At 41.0% G+C, this 23927-nt stretch overlaps 1 protein-coding gene across 1 annotated transcript in view; it reads left to right on the top strand.

Moving 5' to 3' along the window:
* The first annotated feature begins 2874 nt into the window (after nt 1-2874).
* Nucleotides 2875-23927, top strand: part of LOC145800320 (uncharacterized) — a 71245-nt gene continuing 50192 nt past the window's right edge. Inside the window, exons 1-2 of the mRNA XM_082889976.1 lie at nt 2875-3623; nt 3969-4726. Of these exons, the coding sequence (XP_082746102.1) occupies nt 3203-3623; nt 3969-4726 (1179 nt within the window). The 5' untranslated portion in view covers nt 2875-3202. The remainder of the gene's footprint in view (nt 3624-3968; nt 4727-23927) is intronic.

The following is a 23927-nucleotide window of genomic DNA, read 5'->3' as shown; positions in this document are numbered from 1 at the left end:
TTTATATCATATTATTCATAATATATCCATAACATACACTATATATTGGTATTACTATCGCTATAAATTGGAAAAACATTTCTTACGTAGTTAATTGGGGTAGTTTTTTGACCAGAGCTCTTATACCTTATGTCCATCTATTGTTAATAAGATTAACTAAAATTAAAAGTGAATACACTAAAGTAATATTTTAATGAAAGTGTAAGAATTAATGTGAAATTTTAATAAAAATGTAAGTACTAATTGAAACCAGAAAAATATCATGTATATGCTTCAAATAATTTTTTTTGTCAATCATGTTAACTGCAAATGGACAAAGATGTGACATTGCATTTTAACTTAAGGTATAGGAATTGACTATTACAAAAGAAAGTGAAAAAATTAAATTGAGATTTTGATAAATAAAAATATTAAGTGTAATTAATCCATAATTTTATCATATCTACCTATCACAAACGTGGAATACATCTCTAGTACTTTTTCTTCTCTTTTTTTTTTTTTTCTTTCTTTTTTTTTTTTTTTTTTTTGACTAGTAGATAAAATAAAAAAATAAATCCCATGAAGATCTTTTCAATATAAGTAAAGTCATTGTATAAATTTTAGCCAAGTTATTATGTTGTGACAAAATTGTGGTTGTTGAACGAAAGGACTAGACTTCCACACTAAACACACATATGTTTATGTTTTTGGGGTCCTCTCACCCTAAAATAGGCCAACAGAAAGTCCTTAAGCCTTATTTGCCATCACTTTAAAAAGTTAAAAAATCAAAAAGTCACTATCCTATTTAAGTTACATCATTTTATTTAAGTCATATCACCTCTCTACCGCATCACTTCAAACCCAACCCATACCCAACCAATATTTCATAAAAAGTTAAAAAGTGCACTTATTTAGATCATCCCAAACCACCCCTTACTTTTATGTGCATTGTCAATTAGGGGTGGTTATATATATGTTTGGTTGGATTTGATATTACATTTAAAATCAACTCAATCCTGATCGATTCTTATTTTCTAAAATCAGAATCAAATCAATCATACACTAGAACTAACTTAATCCAACCCAGTGTAGCTTAGGTTGGTTCGGATTGGAACCACGATTCCACTATATACAAATATAAATAAATCAATTAATAATAAATAATTAAAATAAACAAGTCTTTAACATCTAAATATAACACAAACAAATTAATGCAAACTAATATAAATTAAATCCAATTCAAACTTCAACATAATCAATACAAATTGAATTTATTAATACAATCAACATAAATTAAATGAATTACGAAATCTAACTCAAGCTTCTAGTTCTGCATTCATTCTCCTAATAATTTGTATATGTAAAAATTATTAGGTATAATCAAGTCCATTGTAATCGCCTAATTAGGTGAAAACATATCAATGTCAATAAAATTTTAAAATATATATAGGTTCAGTTTTTGGGTTGGTTCGGTTCAGTTTTAATTGGTGGGTCATTTCATTTGGATTGGATTAAATTAGACCGGCAACCAACTACCTCGGAATCTGAGCCCATAGATACAGTAATGAGATCTCAAGGCATTTTTTTTTCTTTTCTTTTTTTTGCATTAAAAAAAAAAGAAAAAAAAAGGACGAAGTATAGTCTGAAATTTGTTGGAAATGGTTAATTTTTTCCTAAATTCGGTCTATTTTTTAGGTGGGCCCCGAGTGTCGATTTACTCGGGTCAAAGTGGTAACGCGTTCTATGCCGCGTTGTGATTCACGTGGTATATTTGGTTGCTCAAAACCATTACCGAGTGAATGGGAAATTGAAGCCAAAGTGTGCTCCATGGAAATGGAGTTTTGGTGGAAATTCCTTAAGGTTGTAAATTGGCTTGTCCCACATTGATTTGGTGGGAAGTTTTGAAAGGGTTTATAAGGCTTAGGGTGAGATACTTGGGGTGTGCCCCAAGGGGTACCCAAGTGTTTTAGAGGGAGAGGTTATGGGCAAAATGGGCTAGACCCATTGGACCCAAACATCACCACACGCGCGTCGCCGCCGTCCGTCCGGTTGGGGTTCTAATCTTTTTGGGCCAAAAACATTTGAATTTAATTTTATTTTTTATTAAAAATAAAATCCAGAATTCAAATTAAATTGGTTTGGATTTTTTGTTCATCCAAACAGGGCCCTTCCCGGTTTCAAACAGAAATAAACTGTTTTAGAATTAATGCACACCCAAACAGGGCCCTTTCCGTAATTGCTATCTGTTTGAATTGTTGAATCTGTTTGAATTCAAAACCCAACAGGTATCATACCTGTTCAATTCAAAACCAAGAGCCACATACCTGTTCAATTCAAAACCAACAACCACCTTCACATCTATAAATAGGACCACCCTCATTTGATATTTTGCATTCAGAAATTTCGTATTTCACCTCTGTCAATTCTATTCTTCATCTTGCTTCATTTTATTTCCGAAAGAAAGAGTGTAAACACTTAGTGTGTTCGTAAGGCAAACAATTAGTAGTGCTGCTATTGTTTGTGGTAGATCATTTCAGCCTGGGAGATAGACGTCCGAATTCTGAAAGCACCGTGGAGAGGACGAATCTGTCTTAAGGACACAGTGTTAAACACTGGACTTGATCAGAAAAATAATTCGAAGAAATTAAATCAAGTAAGTTATTTAATTTACTTTCAGTGTTGTTTTTATTTGTTTATTTATTCAGATTTTAATTTTGTTTTTGTAACAAAATAAAATCTGTTTTTTATTTATTTATTTTTATTTCGAGTTTGAATTTTGTAATCAAACAAATTCTCTCATTTTCCCTATTTCTTTTATTCTTATTGTTGTTTTGTACACAACAGAATTTAATCTATTTAAATACAGTGAAGATTGTCCAACAATCTTAAGACAGACTCCTTTTTGGGTATCTTCATTGTATTTAATTTTCTGTGTTTTCAAATTAATATTCTGGTTGGAAAAACAAATAGTGATTTATGCTATTTGACAGATAGTAGTAATATACTGTCTCTTTTCTTTGACAACTACTAGTAGTACGATACTGGTGTCATTAACAATTCAGAATATTATTTGGTATTACAGAAAATTCTTGTGATATTTTATTTTTCTAGTTTTAGTAACAAGGAAAATAAAATTATTTTGTTATTATAATTATTTTCTGGTTTTAGTAACTAGAAAATTAATTTGTGTTTTAATATTTTTTGATTTTTGTAATCAGAGATTATGGCTACTACAACTGAAACTGCATATGGCAGTGGTACTCCTATTGTTACACCTACATCGGTCCCTATCCAGAACCATGTTCATGTACCAATCAATCATGGAGAAAAACCGGAAAAATTTAATGGTACCGAGTTTAAGAGATGGCAGCAGAAGATGCTGTTCTATCTTACAACTCTTAATTTGGCCCGGTTTCTCCATGAAGAGGTTCCAGCACTTAAAGAGGGTGAAAGTGATCGGCAAGTTGTTGCCGCTGTAGATGCTTGGAAACATTCAGATTTCCTGTGCAGAAACTACATCCTAAATGGCCTTGACAATATGCTGTATAATGTATACAGTCCTCTGAAAACAGCAAAAGAATTGTGGGATTCTTTGGAGAAGAAATACAAGACAGAAGATGCCGGCACGAAGAAATTTGTCATCGGTAAATTTCTGGACTTTGTTATGGTAGACTCCCAAACGGTAATATCTCAAGTTCAAAGTTTTCAAATAATTTTGCATGATATTCATTCAGAAGGTATGTCTCTTAGCGAGTCATTCCAAGTTGTTGCTTTAGTGGAAAAGTTACCACAGGCTTGGAAAGATTTCAAAAATTATTTAAAACATAAACGCAAAGAGATGACTATGGATGAATTGATTGTAAGATTAAGAATTGAAGAAGATAACCGAAAGGCTGAAAAGAGGAATGGGAAAAATCCCATTGAGTCCAAGGCAAATGTGGTTGAACAAGTTCATAAACCACATAACAAAAAGAGGAAGTTTACTGGAGATGGTCCTAAACAAGGCGATAGTAGCAAGAAGTTCAAAGGAAAATGCTATAACTGTGGCAAAACTGGACATCGAGCTTCTGACTGCCGCCGCCCTAAAAAGAATCATGGAAGTACAAGTAAGAAGACCACCAATCAGGCCAATGTAACAGAATTGGATTACATCTCTGACGGAGTGAATGACATTAACCTCTCTGCTGTGGTGTCTGAGGCTAACTTGGTTGGAAATCCCAAAGAGTGGTGGGTTGACACTGGAGCAACTCGTCATATTTGTGCGGACAAGAAGATGTTCACTACCTACAATGAGGCTGCAAATGGTGAACAACTTTTCATGGGAAATTCTTCTACTTCTACTGTAGCAGGACAAGGGAAAGTAATCTTGAAGATGACATCAGGGAAAGAACTGACCCTCAACAACGTACTGCATGTACCTGACATCCGGAAGAATTTAGTTTCTGGGTCTTTGTTAAGTAAAAATGGTTTTAGGCTTGTATTTGAGTCTGATAAATTTGTATTAACAAAGAGTGGTATGTATGTTGGTAAGGGATACATGAGTGATAGTCTCTTTAAGTTAAATGTAATGACAGTTGTACCGAAAGTTGCTATGAATAAGAATAACACATCTTTTGTTTATATTCTTGAGTCAAATTTATGGCATGGTAGATTAGGACATGTGAATTTTGATGCTTTGCGTAGATTAATTGGTTTAGATTATATACCAAAGTTTGAAATTAATCCTAATCATAAATGTGAAATTTGTGTAGAAGCGAAACTAACTAAGGCTCCATTTAAATCGGTTGAAAGAAAAACCGAACCTCTAGAATTAATTCATACTGATGTATGTGATTTAAAATTTATTCAAACTAGAGGTGGCAAAAAATATTTCATAACATTTATCGATGATTGCACAAGATATTGTTATGTTTATTTACTTAGAAGTAAAGATGAAGCCTTAGAAATGTTTAAACTCTACAAAACAGAAGTTGAAAATCAACTTGGTAAAACCATTAAAATGGTTAGAAGTGATAGGGGTGGTGAATATGATGCACCATTAAATGAATATTGTGCACAACATGGCATTATTCACCAAACTACAGCCCCTTATTCTCCACAGCAAAATGGAATTGCTGAAAGGAAGAATAGAACCCTAAAAGAAATGATGAATGCCATGTTACTAAGTTCAGGCTTACCACAGAACTTGTGGGGGGAAGCAATATTGTCTGCTAATTATGTTCTTAATAGAATACCCCACAAGAAAACCAAAAGCATTCCTTATGAATTGTGGAAAGGTCGACCACCTTCCTACAAATACTTAAAAGTGTGGGGGTGTTTGGCAAAAGTTGAAGTACCTGTTCCTAAAAAGACTAAGATTGGACCAAAAACAGTAGATTGTGTGTTTATTGGTTATGCTCAGAATAGTAGTGCATATCGGTTTCTGACTTATAAATCAAATATACCTAATATAAATGTGAACACTATTATAGAGTCAAGGAATGCTGTATTTTTTGAACATGTCTTTCCTTACAAGAAAGGACAGGAATTAAGTTCACAGAAAAGAACTTATGATTGTACACAAAGTCAAGAGACTAATGACAATCAAACACAAGAGACTAGTAATAGTCTCGACCAACAGGATTTAACTAATGATGAACCTAGGCGAAGTAAGAGAGCAAGAACATCAAAATCCTTTGGTCCAGATTTTCTGACATACTTGTTAGAAAATGAACCTCAAAGCTTTAAGACAGCAATGACAGGTCCTGAAGCACCTTTGTGGAAAGAGGTTGTTAATAATGAAATTGAATCCATTATGCAGAATCATACTTGGGAATTGGTGGATCTTCCACCAGGTTCTAAACCTCTTGGATATAAATGGATATTCAAGAGAAAAATGAAAGCAGATGGTTCAATTGATAAGTATAAAGCAAGACTTGTTGTTAAAGGTTACAGACAAAAGGAAGGTCTGGACTATTTTGACACATATTCCCCTGTGACAAGAATAACATCCATTCGCATGCTTATTTCTATAGCAGCGTTGTTTAATTTAGAAATACATCAAATGGATGTTAAGACAGCTTTCTTAAACGGTGATCTAAATGAAGAGATCTATATGGAACAACCCGAAGGGTTTGTAGTATCAGGGCAAGAAAAGAAAGTTTGTCGACTTGTAAAATCCCTTTATGGATTAAAACAAGCACCTAAGCAATGGCATGAAAAATTTGATCATGCAATGCTTACTAATGGGTTTAAGATAAACGAATGTGACAAATGCGTCTATGTTAAAAACACTGACCAAGGATATGTCATAGTTTGTCTTTATGTGGATGACATGCTTATCATTGGAAGCAGTCAAAATATGATCAAATCAACTAAGCAGATGCTTAACAAAAGATTTGATATGAAGGATATGGGGGTCGCAGATGTTATATTAGGAATGAAAATTACTAAAACATCTGACGGATATGCATTATCTCAATCTCATTATATTGAGAAAATTCTTGATAAATTTATCAAAGATGATTTGAATTTAGCTAGAACACCTGTAGACATCAGTCTTTATTTATCAAAAAATAAAGGTGATGCAGTGTCTCAGTTAAAATACTCCCAAATCATTGGAAGCCTAATGTACCTAATGAATAGTACTCGTCCTGATATAGCTTATGCTATCAGTAAATTGAGTAGGTACACTAGTAACCCTGGAGAAGACCATTGGAAAGCGATCATTCGAGTTCTTAGATATCTAAGATTTACTCATGATCATGGTTTGAACTTTACTCGATATCCAGCAGTACTCGAAGGTTATTGTGATGCCAATTGGATATCGGATACTAAAGATTCAAAATCCACTAGTGGATATGTCTTTACTCTAGGAGGCGCTGTTGTTTCTTGGAAGTCCACGAAACAAACGTGCATCGCACGATCCACAATGGAATCTGAGTTCATTGCTTTAGACAAAGCAGGTGAAGAAGCAGAATGGCTTCGTCACTTCTTAGAAGACATTCCAATGTGGCCAAAACCTGTGCCAGCTATTTGCATTCATTGTGATAGTCAATCTGCAATAGGCAGGGCACAGAATCACATGTATAACGGTAAGTCACGACATATACGTCGTCGACATAATACCGTAAGGCAATTGTTGTCAAACGGAATAATCTCAATAGATTATATAAAATCTAAAGAGAATATTGCGGATCCGTTAACAAAAGGTTTGACAAAAGAGCTAGTGTATAGTTCATCGAAGGGGATGGGATTAAAGCCTATTACATAAGAGTCGTCATAATGGTAACCCTACTTATATGACTGGAGATCCCAAGAACTAAGTTCAAAGGGACAACTAAGTTATGTATGGCTCGCCAGAAATCACCAAGGGATTAAAATTCCTACCCATTCCTATGGTGAGAGTGATATCTGCAACATATGTTGTCTGCAGGGGTGTAAGGATAAGCTTTGCTTTTACTGATTACTTATATCTTGATTAAGGCATAAAATCAAGACGAGTATAAAGAGATACTCACAATAAGAATCACCTATATGAGTGTTGAACTGGGGCCGGTTCTACGAGAATGAAGAGGCTAAATTCTCTAGAAACACTTATGAAAACCAGGTGCGTTCAAGGCTAAAATGAACACAACAGTGAGAACCACGATGTGTTAGAAGATATTTTGGGTGAAATCTATTGTCTGGGCTTACACAAATGGCTGAACAATTTAAGGCATCGCGTCCATTGGTTAGTGTAGACACCCCATTTTTGACCGCCCTTAAGACTTGGGCACTACTGATGGTTTGCTCGGTGTTGAGAGATGTGCAGGGCAAAGAATCAGTTTCTTCGGCAAGAAGAGAGGCAAATCCTTCAAAACACTTTGTTTAGGGGTTTGGAGTTGAAGAAAAGAAGAAAGGAGAGGAGAAAACTAGTTTGGGAGAAGTTCAGCATGAATCCGGGTAGAAGCGAGTTGAGCAGCCCTCGCTGAATCAGGCTTATCTATCTGAACACTTGGAGTTTAGCTATGAGGCCGCTACCATCGGAAAGCTTACTTCCGCGGCTTTATTTTGCACTCAAGAATCTCCTAGAGCCAAGTCCGGGTGGGGGAGATATGATCAGTTGAAGTCGGGCATCATCCCGGTTGGATCGAATCTGCGCGGCTTCACGGAAAAGGGCATAACTTTTTGCACAGGAGGAATTTTGATGCAAGGTTTGCGCCATTGGAAAGCTAACTTCCGGGGCTTCAATTTGGACACCAACCGGCACTTTTTTGACCTCACCGGCCACCCACCGGCACTATATTTGTGCCGACCGGCAATTTATTGTGCCGACCGGCACTTTATTTTGCTGACCGGCAGTTTTTGCTAGCCGACGACCTTCCGGAGCATTCTGCAGATTGAGTGGATTCCAGCTGTGCCAGCTGGAATGCACAGAATTGATCCCCCACGTGCATGTGTGTTTGTTTTGCACCTTGTGAGCCTTTGAACCCCTTAACCTTCTAGAAGCTTGAACCTTTTGGCCAAGCTTCTTGGAGAAGCTTGGCCAGCTGTTTTAGCTTCCTCTAGAAGCCTTGCACCCCCCCTTGAACCCCTTGGCCCCTTTGAAGCTTGTCTTAGAAGCTTAGCATTGCTTATATAAGCACCTCTCCTCCTCCTTTGTTTAGGTTGGATTTTGAGGACAAAAAACCAGAGATATATAGACATATATCTGATATACATACATGCAACCCTCCATCTCTCTCCATATCTCTCTCATTCAACCATCAAATACCCTTGTTCTTGGGCCATTTCTTCATCAACTCATAGCACAAGGCATCCAACGCCCATTCCAGTAGCTTGAGGCTGTTCTCCAAAGCTTAGGAGCACCTAAACTTGGTCCAAGAGGCGCTGATTTGCTGGTCTTCAAGGGTGAGTCCTCATCTTCCTTTTTCTAGCCTTTTCTTGCTTAATATCTAAGCCATAGTTTCTTACATCTTTGGGCTCCGACCCAAACTTCAAATCATCATATTTTGAGGTCCTCTTCATGTTTGATTGAGGACCTCTTGCTATTTGAGGATAGTAGCTAGCACTTCCTTCTTTATCTCTCCTTTAGGCCCTAATCTTGCATGTTATTTTTGGCCTATGTGTAATCTGTTTTTGGGGATGTAGTAAACTGTAGATAGGCTTATTTTGAGCGCCTCTTCAACATTGAGGAAGGGCTCAACACGGTTTGGGACTTCCATATTGTACTTCCCTTTATATCCTCTTTTTGGTCCCATTTTTGTATGTCTTGGCAGCCCCTGATGTTGCTGTTTTTGGACCTTGGTCCGAACTAAAAGTGGCTTTATTTTGACCTTATTAACATGTTTTATTAAGGGTCTTTGGCTGTTTGGTGAATTTTTTGTATACCTCATGTTATAGCCACTTTTGAGCCTCGTTTTGCATTGTATTTCTAGCATGTTTGTATACTGATTTCGGGGCTACCATGAACTGTGAATGTGCATATTTTGGGCCCCTCTTAAATGTTGTTGAAGGGCCCTAACATGTTTGGAGAGAGCAGCTGTGAGTTGCTTCATAATCTCATGTTTAGGGCCATTTTTGCATGCCATTGTTGCCCTATCTTTGTTTGCTTTTTGGCCATGAGTTGTACTAGTAAAATGCTAATTTTGGGGCTGCCTTGCTACTGTCTATTCATTTCATATCCATGTTGTGCATGTTTGATATAGCTATAGGCCATTTCGGGTGCCAAAGTCCATGTTTTGGGACTATTCCATGCATCGGGTGTGTTTTCGCCTCATTCCGGGGCTGTTTTCCCCCATATTTCAGTGCTGAAATCCCATTAGCATATTTGCATGTCATTTTCCATGCCATTGCATTGCATATGCCATTGCCTCGGTTTGCGTGCCCGTGCGCACGCATTTCGAGGCACTTCATTTTCATTCATCGGCCTCTTATGTGAGTGTGGCTGAGGCTCTCTCATGTTAGTATAAGTCCATGTTGCATTCTATATGCCATTTTAGCCATTGCATTGCATATGCCTTTGCCTCGGTTTGCGTGCCCGTGCGCACGCATTTCGAGGCACTTCATTTTCTTCCATTGGCCACTGTTTTGGGCCTAACTAGAGCTGCCTAATTCATGTATAAAGTCCATCTTTCCATCTATTTGCATTGCCATATGTATGCTTGTATGCTTGCATAAGTGCCTTGCCATGCCATGTTGCATTCTTAGCTTGTATGCCTAGGTTGCATTGCATCTTGCATGCATTCCTTGTCCCTTGACTTGGGTGATAGGGATTCGGAGTTTTGTTTGATTGGTTTGCATACATTTGAAATCAAAGTTGCATACTTGGTTCTTTGGGCCATCATGCATGGAAATGCGTGATTGGTGGTCCGGGAACCGAGGCACATGTCCCTTTGAGTCGTTACAATGATAAGGGATATGGTCGATGCATACATGCCTTGAATTGCGCTGCCATGCCTCGTTTTGCCCTCTGTTGCTGTGAATTGCAGGTCCAGCAGACTTTCTTTGCCGACCGGCAGTGTAAGGTGCCGGCCGGCAACCTTTTCTCTGCCGACAGATTCAATTTTGTGCCGATGGACATATACCAGTGCCGGTGGTGATTCCACTCAGCCGGTGGTACTCCCCAGTGCCTAGGGATGCAACCCTGAGGTTTTGACAGTCTCCAGATGAGTGAAAGAAGGAAAACAGAGGCAGCTTGCGCATGGCGACGCGCTTCCCGAGGCGTTTTCCTGTTTCAATTAATTTATTTAATTTGTTAATTAAATTAGTTAATTTGTAATGTTAATTAGCTTGCGTAGTTAATTAATTTGTAATATTTATTCGGTCCCTCCGAGCGAGGGCAAGTCTGTAATAAGTGTGGGTGCGTGTGTGTATGTCTTCCAACCCCCACTTCTTTCTCCCTTTTATTTACCTGCTTATGATGGTAGATTAGGGCATATTTATTTTAGCATACCTTATGCTATGCATGCGTGCATTCATGCATTTGTTGACATGCATTAGGCTCGGTACATCACGCTAACTGCATTCGTACTTCAATTCAAAAATTGACTATGTGATAGTTGATCGCATTTCATATGCCATGTTTAGGGCTAGCCGAGCCTGCCTAGATCGCATTTTGCATGTGATGCATTAGCCACTTTTAACATGAACTAGGACATGCATGTTTGCTAACTAGTTTACTGTTTTGGCACGGAGTACGAGGTAAGCTTTTATGCTTTAGCATATCGCATGCGTGTGAGTGTTGCCATGACAGTATGATTACCATGAGGCTAGCTGCTTATGTGATATAACTGCTTGAATGCCTGTGGATGGAGGTCAAATTGCTTAAATTGGGATAATGCGTTAAAACTGCGATTTTTAAGCCCACTAGATAGTGGCAAAACCATCTTTTCCAAAAGCCCACTTGAAGGTGGCAAAACCTGCATTTTAGCCTACTTACGAGTAGCAAACCATTTTCAAAACGAACATAAAATGTTTTATTTCCAATTTGGGCGATTCGGTCTATACTTGTTTGCCGCGCGCATAACATAGTAATTCTAGGCTAACAATTGGTATAGGAACACATAAAGTTTTCAAAAACAGATATCACGGTTAGTAGAGGCCGGTCTTCGGACCGGGCGAAAGGGGGTGCTCATAGCTGACCTTCCCCGATCGTACCCAAGCTCCCGAGCCGAGACAACTCCGGTGATGATGGACATGTGGCCTTCGGCACCGAGTCAGGGTTTCCTAAATTCTCCCATAAAAAATATTTAGGTGGCAACTCTGTATCTGGCAAAGCAGTCCATGTTTGGCACTACTTTTTCAAAAATCTGTTTCTCAAAACGATTTGCCAGATTTGGACTCTTTGGTTCAGATTAAGAACCGTGACACAAATCGAGTCCGAACTGTAGCACGAGGCCCACACGGGCGCTGTTACAGTTTCTGGCGACTCTGCTGGGGAGTTTAGAGAGCTTGACTCGAACTCGTGATATCCTGTTTTGATTTCGCTTATGTGTTTCTTTGCATTGCATGTGCATTGGTGCGCCTAGGAACACAGTGTTTGCCATCTGCCATTCCTGAACGGTTTGCCGGAGGCTTGTCTTGTCAAGACATGTCCATAAGGCTGACCGGCTATGGGCTCTGACAGTATGGGAACACAAACCCCAGTTTACCGGGGTACCCTTTTGACCATTCGACCTAGTGCATATTCGGAATCCATAGTGACCATTCCAAACTAGGACAGGTTGCTCACCCGATGTTAGGTTGTTTGAAACCGCTGTGTGCGTAGTGAAACCCTAGCTCCTGACAAAATAGGACAGGGAAACCCTACCCCAACATAGGGGTGTTTTGTTCTCTTTACTTGCTATGTGCTTTTAGAGTGTTGCTCTACAGGAACGCACATGTCAGTTTGCAAGTTTGAGTATCAAATCTGGGGACACCAGTATCAGTATCAGTTGTAAGAATCAGTTATCCGCGGGTATTGGTTCAACTTTCGGGAACAGTGATTCTGAGGAACAGTGATCAGTAATAAAGTACAGTTGGTCGGCTACGCCCGTGTTTGATCAGTTTGGGCTGAAATGCTGTCTGTTTTTCCTTTGAAGGTTCAGAGAGTCGAACAGGTGATACAGAATAGCTAGTGTTCCCCCTTTGCTGAGGCAGGACTTATGATGGCGCAGAATTCAGAAGAGACTGTGGTTATGACAGCCACATTAGGTCAAGGAATCAGTTTGCAGGGCGAGATCGATGGTGGTGCACCACATTCGCCCAGGTTGCCTGTTGCGCACCCGGTCTGGGCCTCCCAGCTATACCAGGCTCGCGAGCCTACTACATTTGAAATGATGAGGATGATCGAAGATCTTCAGAGAACTGTGGCAGATCTGGCCTTTGGGGTTTTGGCTCCATCATCAACCACATCACGTACCAGGGAGTTCATGTCTAAAGGCTCCCCAACTTTGGGACGGGTTGCATTGGAAGAAGGCCAACCTCTTGACAAAGTGGAAGCGACGGGTAAGAGCAAGGTAGGAGCAGGAAATGGTCACCATGAACACCTTCGCTGGGATATTGAGGCTTTGAAAGCTGAGGGACTGAACAAAGAGCAAGTCCTCGCAGTTGTTACAAAAACTGTGGATGACACTTTCGCCACTCAGAATGAAAGCAGTCTGAATCAAGGGGCAAGCCAGGAGAAGGGCCTTTGTACGAGGAATGTTCCTTTCAGCCCTAATCCCGTGCTCAGAAACGATCAGAAAACCCAGTCAACGCCTGCCAATCCCTTTGCTGGTGCATCCAGCAAAACTCCACAAACCACAAAATATCCACCTCGAGCCAAGAGGGTCTTCACTCCACTTCATATGCCTTTGTCAAAGGCTCTAGAGGTCTTACTCCGGAAAGGACATCTGAAACCATTGGAACAACGGCCCCTACCCGATCCTATCCCTGCAAAGCATGACCAGACTAAGTACTGTGCGTACCACCAACAAACCGGTCATGAGACCGATAGCTGCTTTCGTCTGCGCCATGATGTACAGGATTTGTTTGACAACAAGGTCATCGCCGCACCAACTCAGCGAAGTCTATCGTCATTGGATCAGTGAACCTGGGGGATAATGTGATGTGATCAGGGGATGAACCACCTGTGGGCGGCACTCAGTTTACTCCAGATGTGGCGTTTGGCACGCACTGTTTCGAGCATTTTACGAATGCTAGTTTTTGTGTTTTCTGACTTGGGTATTGGGTCAGTCTTCTCAATTTGCATTGAGTCAGTCTTTTCATACTGAGTCAGTCGGGTCTATCTTGTTGTATCGAGTCAGTCCTATTGTACAGAAGTCGGGTGATTCCGGGGGTGTTACTTCGGATATCACTATTTTGCTTTGTGTTTGTCCTTTTGAGTCTGTTTCTGCCAGGGAGCCAGTTGTGCCAACAGATTTGAATGAACAGCAGTGATTTTCACACTCTTGTGTTTGCTTCTGCCGTGTGCCAGTTGTGCCAGAAGTATTGAATGGAATGACAGTGCTCTTCGCCTGCCTTTTCTGTGCCTTGAAATCATTGTATCGACCTAAGTTTTTTTTCAAAACTTTTTTTGAACATTGCGGTGAAAATGAAGAGGAAGGAATTCTTCAGATTTTGCAAAATTTGATCAAACTGAGGGAAAGAGAGGCGTGCTAAGCCCTTAATGAATGAGATCATGCTTGTTAATGTGAGTACTGAGAAGGATCCTGGCTTGATCCAGATTGGTCCCACACTGTCTTCAGCACGAGCGATCTGTCGCTTTCTTAAAAACTTTCAAAAACAAAATGTTTTGCGCAGTCCTGCAAAGACCTGTGTGGAATCGCTCTTGAGATTGTGCAGCTTAGGATCGCTCTCAGCCTCGAGATTCGACCCCTCACTTTCAAACCTTGAACCTGAGTTCAGAAGGTTCAGCGATCAACCACAATGTGAGGCCTGTGTGGCCAGATTCGAAGCAGCCCTTGGACAAGAGGCACCCAAAGTCAGATCAAGAAGATCAGATCAAAGGAAGCTTGTAAAGCTAGATCAGAAGCCCCCCTCAAACTAGGGGCAAAAATGTCAGATATGCTCGAAGAGCTGAAGATGAGTCCTCTTGCAAATCAACAGCCACTCTCCTGGATACGGATGGCTTCGAAACCCTATAACCATTTGGCATGGACCAAGCTACACTTTTACCCTTGAGAGGCTCGCTGGGCCGAAAACCCGGAAGGGCGACCCAGGCAAAAGTTAGAGCAAGAAAAAGAAGAAAAAGAACAAAAAAAGAAAAAAGAAGAAAAAGAAAAAAAAAAGAGAGAAAGAAAAGAACAAAAAAAGAAAATCAATGAAAAGAAAAGAAATGAAAAGAATTGAAAAGAAAAGAAAAACAAAGCTCGCAAGGTCGAAAACCCGCATCGGGCGCCTTGGCAAAAGTTAGAGCCTAAAAAGGAGAGGTTAAATACCCGAGTGTACCTTAACCCCGAACTACGTAAGGCTTGATTCCCATGTTTGGGATACGTAGGCAACTTCATCCTGAAGTCCAGCCGTAAAATACTTCAAATTCAACTGTGTCCATGTGATGGTTCTAGTCATCTTTGTCTTTTCTGTATCCGGGAGTTCGGTTGCAATCGTCGCTCTGAGGACTGATTACAATACACTACGGTGCCATTCAGACAAGGGGCAACTTTCCGTTGCCATTCAATGCGCTGCGGTGCCGTCCAAACAAGGGGCAACTTTCCGTTGCCATACAGCCCTCTTCGAGCAAGAGGGCAATTTTTGTCCAAATCCGAGGTTGTGCGTCTCAAGAGTGGGTTCCATGCTTGTTAAGCATTGGCCGTTTGCAAAAATAGTTTTTGAGAATTTTTACTGAAGTTGACTACTGTTCCATCTTTTCCAAAAACTGGACCATTTCTTGGACCCAAAAAAGGAAAATTTTCAGTGCTCATAGCCTGACTTGCATGATTTTCAAATCAAAAATCGAACAAGTGTGTTAATCTAACTCTCATATTGGTCAAAATTGTTTTAGTAGAAAAACAAAATAAAAAATGGTCAAAATGATGAACTAGGGGCACAATTGAGTCAGGCTTCCTGTCTTTTCCCCATTTTCAACATACTTGCCAAGAAGGGCACTCTACCTGCCAGAAAAGGGCACCACTGAAGCTGACCGCAAAAGGGCAGAAGGCTCTCACATCCTCCACACAACGAGGTATCAAGCCAAGTGCGAAGCACGAATGGGAACGGATCAAGATATTCCACTCCTTTGTTTGGACAGATCTAACCACGTCCAAACTCCCCAGCAGGGCATCATCAACCGATGTTAGCTGCAGATTTGCTACACACCCAATTGTAGCACAACCCCTCTATGGGAGAAACTTACTGTTGTGAACAAGAGTCTAGCGAAATACCAGGGGCAAGAGCCCACAATTTCCAGCTTATCCATCAACCACCCAGGGGAGGGATGAAAAATGAGAGATTAAAGAATAGAGAGATGTGCGCTGAGAGAAAAAAGCGAGAAAAGGGTTTTGAGAGAAAAATCGAGCTTGAGAGCCGAGTGATGTGAGAATCACAAATAAGAAAGGGTGGGAATAATACCCGGTGAAACAGGCTCCCTGTGCACGTCTGTGTGTCGTGTCTTTTGTTTTGTTTGTCTCGATTCTTGTTTTGAGTCGCCTCAAGTGTTACTCGATGTGTTTAGGTTGTTTACCTTTGTTTTTCCCTTGTCGAGTCGTTTTGGCTGTGGCCAGTCGTCGGCTCAATACCCGGTTAAGAACTCATCTCTCAATTTCAAAAATAAATCGTTTTGTGCTCAGAGTGCTGTGCCATCCTTCACGTTTGTGCAAAACAAGATTCTTTTTTCCATAAAACTGCAGGGTCCACCCCCGATAAGTGTGAACAGTAAAACAAGGGCCTATCTGAAGCTATGTAGGTTCCAGACTGCAAAGCAAAAGAAAAAGAAAATTTGGAGCATCTTAGGGTGTTCCAGCTTTGGCAAGATCCAAGACTGCATTTCAGGTGCACCTTCCCAGACCTCGCCATTTCTCTGGAGTATGAGTGTATCTCGACCCCAAGTGTAAGCCTGCTTCAAGTCAGAATGGCAATTAAAGCAGCAACAGATGTTATCTCTTGCCAACATAAACAGGGTGTGCCCTTTTTGAGCTGAGTGTGTTACAAAGTCCTCCGAAAGGTAAATCGGAGGCACCAGAGTACATGTTTGATGCCCTTCCATTGCATAGAATATGTTTTCTTTCAATTCTGCATAGAATATGCTTTCAATATTGCATAGAATATGCTCCTGTTTCTTGCATAGAAAATGCTCCTGTTTCTTGCATAGAAAATGCTCGTATCTCTTGCATAGAAAATGTTCGTATCTTTTGCATAGAAAATGCACTCTTCCATATTTGCATAGAAAATGCACCTCATTTGCATAGAACATGCATTCACTCGCGCTATCATGCGCACCTTACTTGCACTTGTTAGTGCATTGTATTTTGTTCGCGCTATTTTGCGCATCGCACTTGTTAGTGCATTGTATTTTGTTTGCGCTATTTTGCGCATCGCACTTGTTAGTGCATTACATTTTGTTCGCGCTATTTTGCGCATCGCACTGTTTTGTGCATTACATTTCCTTCGCGCTATTTTGCGCATCGCACTATTTTGTGCATTGCATTTGTTCGCGCTATCTTGCGCACCTTACTTGCACTTGTTAGTGCATTGCATTTTGTTCGCGCTATTTTGCGCATCGCACTGTTTTTTGCATTACATTTCCTTCGCGCTATTTTGCGCATCGCACTATTTTGTGCATTGCATTTGCTCGCGCTATCATGCGCACCTTACTTGCACTTGTTAGTGCATTGTATTTTGTTCGCGCTATTTTGCGCATCGCACTTGTTAGTGCATTACATTTTGTTCGCGCTATTTTGCGCATCGCACTGTTTTGTGCATTACATTTCCTTCGCGCTATTTTGCGCATCGCACTATTTTGTGCATTGCATTTGTTCGCGCTATCTTGCGCACCTTACTTGCACTTGTTAGTGCATTGTATTTTCTTCGCGCTATTTTGCGCATCGCACTGTTTTGTGCATTACATTTCCTTCGCGCTATTTTGCGCATCGTACTATTTTGTGCATTGCATTTGTTCGCGCTATCTTGCGCACCTTACTTGCACTTGTTAGTGCATTGTATTTTCTTCTCGCTATTTTGCGCATCGCACTGTTTTGTGCATCACATTTCCTTCGCGCTATTTTGCGCATCGCACTATTTTGTGCATTGCATTTGTTCGCGCTATCTTGCGCACCTCAATTGCACTTGTTTGTGCATTGCATGTGTTCGCGCTATTTTGCGCGTTGCACTGTTTTGTGCAGTTTACATTCGCGCTATTTTGCGCACCTCAATCGCACTATTTTGTGCAGTTTATCATTCGCGCTATTTTGCGCATTGCACTGTTTTGTGCAGTTTACATTCGCGCTTTCTTGCGCATGACACTGTTTTGTGCACCTTACTTGCATTTTGCATGCATCCATTCGCGCTATTTTGCGCATCTCAATCGCACTGTTTTGTGCATTTCAAAGTTGTTCGCGCTGTTCTGCGCATCGCACTGTTTTGTGCACCTCACTTGCATCTTGCTTGCATTCTATCGCACTATCTTGCGCACCTCACTTGTACTTGTTAGTACATTGCATTGTTTTGAATACAAACCGGCTTCGCGTAGCGTATAAGTCCAACTTTCAAAATCGGCTTCGCGTAGCGTATAAGTCCAACTTTCAAAACCGGCTTCGCGTAGCGTATAAGTCCAACTTTCAAAACTGGCTTCGCGTGGCGTATAAGTCCAATTATCAAAGTCTTCCTGCATATCATTTGCATCCTGCCCCTGAACTACGCTGGTTTGATTCCTTGCAAAGGGATACGTAGGCAGCCTGTGGGCAAAACCATTTATTTATCGGTATTTTGTTTGTTTGTGCAAGTCTTCGGCCTTGTCAAAAATGGGTCGTCTCTGGGCTTTGACATTCACTCCCGTCATTGTTATGACTTTCGAGTTCTGCCAAAGAGGGGCAACTGTAGACACCCCATTTTTGACCGCCCTTAAGACTTGGGCACTACTGATGGTTTGCTCGGTGTTGAGAGATGTGCAGGGCAAAGAATCAGTTTCTTCGGCAAGAAGAGAGGTAAATCCTTCAAAACACTTTGTTTAGGGGTTTGGAGTTGAAGAAAAGAAGAAAGGAGAGGAGAAAACTAGTTTGGGAGAAGTTCAGGATGAATCCGGGTAGAAGCGAGTTGAGCAGCCCTCGCTGAATCGGGCTTATCTATCTGAACACTTGGAGTTTAGCTATGAGGCCGCTACCATCGGAAAGCTTACTTCCGCGGCTTCATTTTGCACTCAAGAATCTCCTAGAGCCAAGTCCGGGTGGGGGAGATATGATCAGTTGAAGTCGGGCATCATCCCGGTTGGATCGAATCTGCGCGGCTTCACGGAAAAGGGCATAACTTTTTGCACAGGAGGAATTTTGATGCAACGTTTGCGCCATTGGAAAGCTAACTTCCGGGGCTTCAATTTGGACACCAACCGGCACTTTTTTGACCTCACCGGCCACCCACCGGCACTATATTTGTGCCAACCGGCAATTTATTGTGCCGACCGGCACTTTATTTTGCTGACCGGCAGTTTTTGCTAGCCGACGACCTTCCGGAGCATTCTGCAGATTGAGTGAATTCCAGCTGTGCCAGCTGGAATGCACAGAATTGATCCCCCACGTGCATGTGTGTTTGTTTTGCACCTTGTGAGCCTTTGAACCCCTTAACCTTCTAGAAGCTTGATCCTTTTGGCCAAGCTTCTTGGGGAAGCTTGGCCAGCTGTTTTAGCTTCCTCTAGAAGCCTTGCACCCCCCCTTGAACCCCTTGGCCCCTTTGAAGCTTGTCTTAGAAGCTTAGCATTGCTTATATAAGCACCTCTCCTCCTCCTTTGTTTAGGTTGGATTTTGAGGACAAAAAACCAGAGATATATAGACATATATCTGATATACATACATGCAACCCTCCATCTCTCTCCATATCTCTCTCATTCAACCATCAAATACCCTTGTTCTTGGGCCATTTCTTCATCAACTCATAGCACAAGGCATCCAACGCCCATTCCAGTAGCTTGAGGCTGTTCTCCAAAGCTTAGGAGCACCTAAACTTGGTCCAAGAGGCGCTGATTTGCTGGTCTTCAAGGGTGAGTCCTCATCTTCCCTTTTCTAGCCTTTTCTTGCTTAATATCTAAGCCATAGTTGCTTACATCTTTGGGCTCCGACCCAAACTTCAAATCATCATATTTTGAGGTCCTCTTCATGTTTGATTGAGGACCTCTTGCAGTTTGAGGATAGTAGCTAGCACTTCCTTCTTTATCTTTCCTTTAGGCCCTAATCTTGCATGTTGTTTTTGGCCTATGTGTAATCTGTTTTTGGGGATGTAGTAAACTGTAGATAGGCTTATTTTGAGCCCCTCTTCAACATTGAGGAAGGTCTAAACACTGTTTGGGACTTCCATATTGTACTTCCCTTTATATCCTCTTTTTGGTCCCATTTTTGTATGTCTTGGAAGCCCCTGATGTTGCTGTTTTTGGACCTTGGTCCGAACTAAAAGTGGCTTTATTTTGACCTTCTTAACATGTTTTATTAAGGGTCTTTGGCTGTTTGGTGAATGTTTTGTATACCTCATGTTATAGCCACTTTTGAGCCTCGTTTTGCATTGTATTTCTAGCATGTTTGTATACTGATTTCGGGGCTACCATGAACTGTGAATGTGCATATTTTGGGCCCCTCTTCAATGTTGTTGAAGGGCCCTAACATGTTTGGAGACAGAAGCTGTGAGTTGCTTCATAATCTCATGTTTAGGGCCATTTTTGCATGCCATTGTTGCCCTATCTTTGTTTGCTTTTTGGCCATGAGTTGTACTAGTAAAATGCTAATTTTGGGGCTGCCTTGCTACTGTCTATTCATTGAATATCCATGTTGTGCATGTTTGATATAGCTATAGGCCATTTCGGGTGCCAAAGTCCATGTTTCGGGACTATTCCATGCATCGGGTGTGTTTTCGCTTCATTCCGGGGCTGTTTTCCCCCATATTTCAGTGCTGAAATCCCATTAGCATATTTGCATGTCATTTTCCATGCCATTGCCTCGGTTTGCGTGCCCGTGCGCACGCATTTCGAGGCACTTCATTTTCATTCATCGGCCTCTTATGTGAGTGTGGCTGAGGCTCTCTCATGTTAGTATAAGTCCATGTTGCATTCTATATGCCATTTTAGCCATTGCATTGCATATGCCTTTGCCTCGGTTTGCGTGCCCGTGCGCACGCATTTCGAGGCACTTCATTTTCTTCCATTGGCCACTGTTTTGGGCCTAACTAGAGCTGCCTAATTCATGTATAAAGTCCATCTTTCCATCTATTTGCATTGCCATATGTATGCTTGTATGCTTGCATAAGTGCCTTGCCATGCCATGTTGCATTCTTAGCTTGTATGCCTAGGTTGCATTGCATCTTGCATGCATTCCTTGTCCCTTGACTTGGGTGATAGGGATTCGGAGTTTTGTTTGATTGGTTTGCATACATTTGAAATCAAAGTTGCATACTTGGTTCTTTGGGCCATCATGCATGGAAATGCGTGATTGGTGGTCCGAGAACCGAGGCACATGTCCCTTTGAGTCGTTACAATGATAAGGGATATGGTCGATGCATACATGCCTTGAATTGCGCTGCCATGCCTCGTTTTGCCCTCTGTTGCTGTGAATTGCAGGTCCAGCAGACTTTCTTTGCCGACCGGCAGTGTAAGGTGCCGGCCGGCAACCTTTTCTCTGCCGACAGATTCAATTTTGTGCCGATGGACATATACCAGTGCCGGTGGTGATTCCACTCAGCCGGTGGTACTCCCCAGTGCCTAGGGATGCAACCCTGAGGTTTTGACAGTCTCCAGATGAGTGAAAGAAGGAAAACAGAGGCAGCTTGTGCATGGCGGCGCGCTTCCCGAGGTGTTTTCCTGTTTCAATTAATTTATTTAATTTGTTAATTAAATTAGTTAATTTGTAATATTAATTAGCTTGCGTAGTTAATTAATTTGTAATATTTATTCGGTCCCTCCGAGCGAGGGCAAGTCTGTAATAAGTGTGGGTGCGTGTGTGTATGTCTTCCAACCCCCACTTCTTTCTCCCTTTTATTTACCTGCTTATGATGGTAGATTAGGGCATATTTATTTTAGCATACCTTATGCTATGCATGCGTGCATTCATGCATTTGTTGACATGCATTAGGCTCGGTACATCACGCTAACTGCATTCGTACTTCAATTCAAAAATTGACTATGTGATAGTTGATCGCATTTCATATGCCATGTTTAGGGCTAGCCGAGCCTGCCTAGATCGCATTTTGCATGTGATGCATTAGCCACTTTTAACATGAACTAGGACATGCATGTTTGCTAACTAGTTTACTGTTTTGGCACGGAGTACGAGGTAAGCTTTTATGCTTTAGCATATCGTATGCGTGTGAGTGTTGCCATGACAGTATGATTACCATGAGGCTAGCTGCTTATGTGATATAACTGCTTGAATGCCTGTGGGTGGAGGTCAAATTGCTTAAATTGGGATAATGCGTTAAAACTGCGATTTTTAAGCCCACTAGATAGTGGCAAAACCATCTTTTCCAAAAGCCCACTTGAAGGTGGCAAAACCTGCATTTTAGCCTACTTACGAGTAGCAAACCATTTTCAAAACGAACATAAAATGTTTTATTTCCAATTTGGGCGATTCGGCCTATACTTGTTTGCCGCGCGCATAACATAGTAATTCTAGGCTAACAATTGGTATAGGAACACATAAAGTTTTCAAAAACAGATATCACGGTTAGTAGAGGCCGGTCTTCGGACCGGGCGAAAGGGGGTGCTCATAGCTGACCTTCCCCGATCGTACCCAAGCTCCCGAGCCGAGACAACTCTGGTGATGACGGACATGTGGCCTTCGGCACCGAGTCAGGGTTTCCTAAATTCTCCCATAAAAAATATTTAGGTGGCGACTCTGTATCTGGCAAAGCAGTCCATGTTTGGCACTACTTTTTCAAAAATCTGTTTCTCAAAACGATTTGCCAGATTTGGACTCTTTGGTTCAGATTAAGAACCGTGACACAAATCGAGTCCGAACTGTAGCACGAGGCCCACACGGGCGCTGTTACAGTTAGCCAATAAGTCCGATAGGTTATCGCTAGGGAAGGTTCAAGGCCGAAAACTACCTATCCTGATGCAAGATATTTTCGACTTATACTCTTTCGTTAAGTCTGCATATTGTTGCATTTCCGTTGTCATCAAATTCCATTCATGTGGGGGATTGTTGGAAATGGTTAATTTTTTCCTAAATTTGGTCTATTTTTTAGGTGGGCCCCGAGTGTCGATTTACTCGGGTCAAAGTGGTAACGCGTTCTATGCCGCGTTGTGATTCACGTGGTATATTTGGTTGCTCAAAACCATTACCGAGTGAATGGGAAATTGAAGCCAAAGTGTGCTCCATGGAAATGGAGTTTTGGTGGAAATTCCTTAAGGTTGTAAATTGGCTTGTCCCACATTGATTTGGTGGGAAGTTTTGAAAGGGTTTATAAGGCTTAGGGTGAGATACTTGGGGTGTGCCCCAAGGGGTACCCAAGTGTTTTAGAGGGAGAGGTTATGGGCAAAATGGGCTAGACCCATTGGACCCAAAAATCACCACACGCGCGCGCCGCCGCCGTCCGTCCGGTCGGTCGGTCGGGCTGGGCTGGGCCTGGGCTTGGGCGCGGGTGTGTGGTTGGGTTGGGCTTCTAATCTTTTTGGGCCAAAAACATTTGAATTTAATTTTATTTTTTATTAAAAATAAAATCCAGAATTCAAATTAAATTGGTTTGGATTTTTTGTTCATCCAAATAGGGCCCTTCCCGGTTTCAAACAGAAATAAACTGTTTTGGAATTAATGCACACCCAAACAGGGCCCTTCCCGTAATTGCTATCTGTTTGAATTGTTGAATCTGTTTGAATTCAAAACCCAACAGGTATCATACCTGTTCAATTCAAAACCAAGAGCCACATACCTGTTCAATTCAAAACCAACAGCCACCTTCACATCTATAAATAGGACCACCCTCATTTGATATTTTGCATTCAGAAATTTCGTATTTCACCTCTGTCAATTCTATTCTTCATCTTGCTGCATTTTATTTCCGAAAGAAAGAGTGTAAACACTTAGTGTGTTCGTAAGGCAAACAATTAGTAGTGCTGCTATTGTTTGTGGTAGATCATTTCAGCCTGGGAGATAGACGTCCGAATTCTGAAAGCACCGTGGAGAGGACGAATCTGTCTTAAGGACACAGTGTTAAACACTGGACTTGATCAGAAAAATAATTCGAAGAAATTAAATCAAGTAAGTTATTTAATTTACTTTCAGTGTTGTTTTTATTTGTTTATTTATTCAGATTTTAATTTTGTTTTTGTAACAAAATAAAATCTGTTTTTTATTTATTTATTTTTATTTCGAGTTTGA

Source organism: Camellia sinensis, chromosome 10 (genome assembly GCF_055761805.1).
Source record: "Camellia sinensis isolate YWXY chromosome 10, ASM5576180v1, whole genome shotgun sequence".
Classification (NCBI taxonomy): domain Eukaryota; kingdom Viridiplantae; phylum Streptophyta; class Magnoliopsida; order Ericales; family Theaceae; genus Camellia; species Camellia sinensis.
This window is presented reverse-complemented; position numbering and strand designations above follow the sequence as displayed.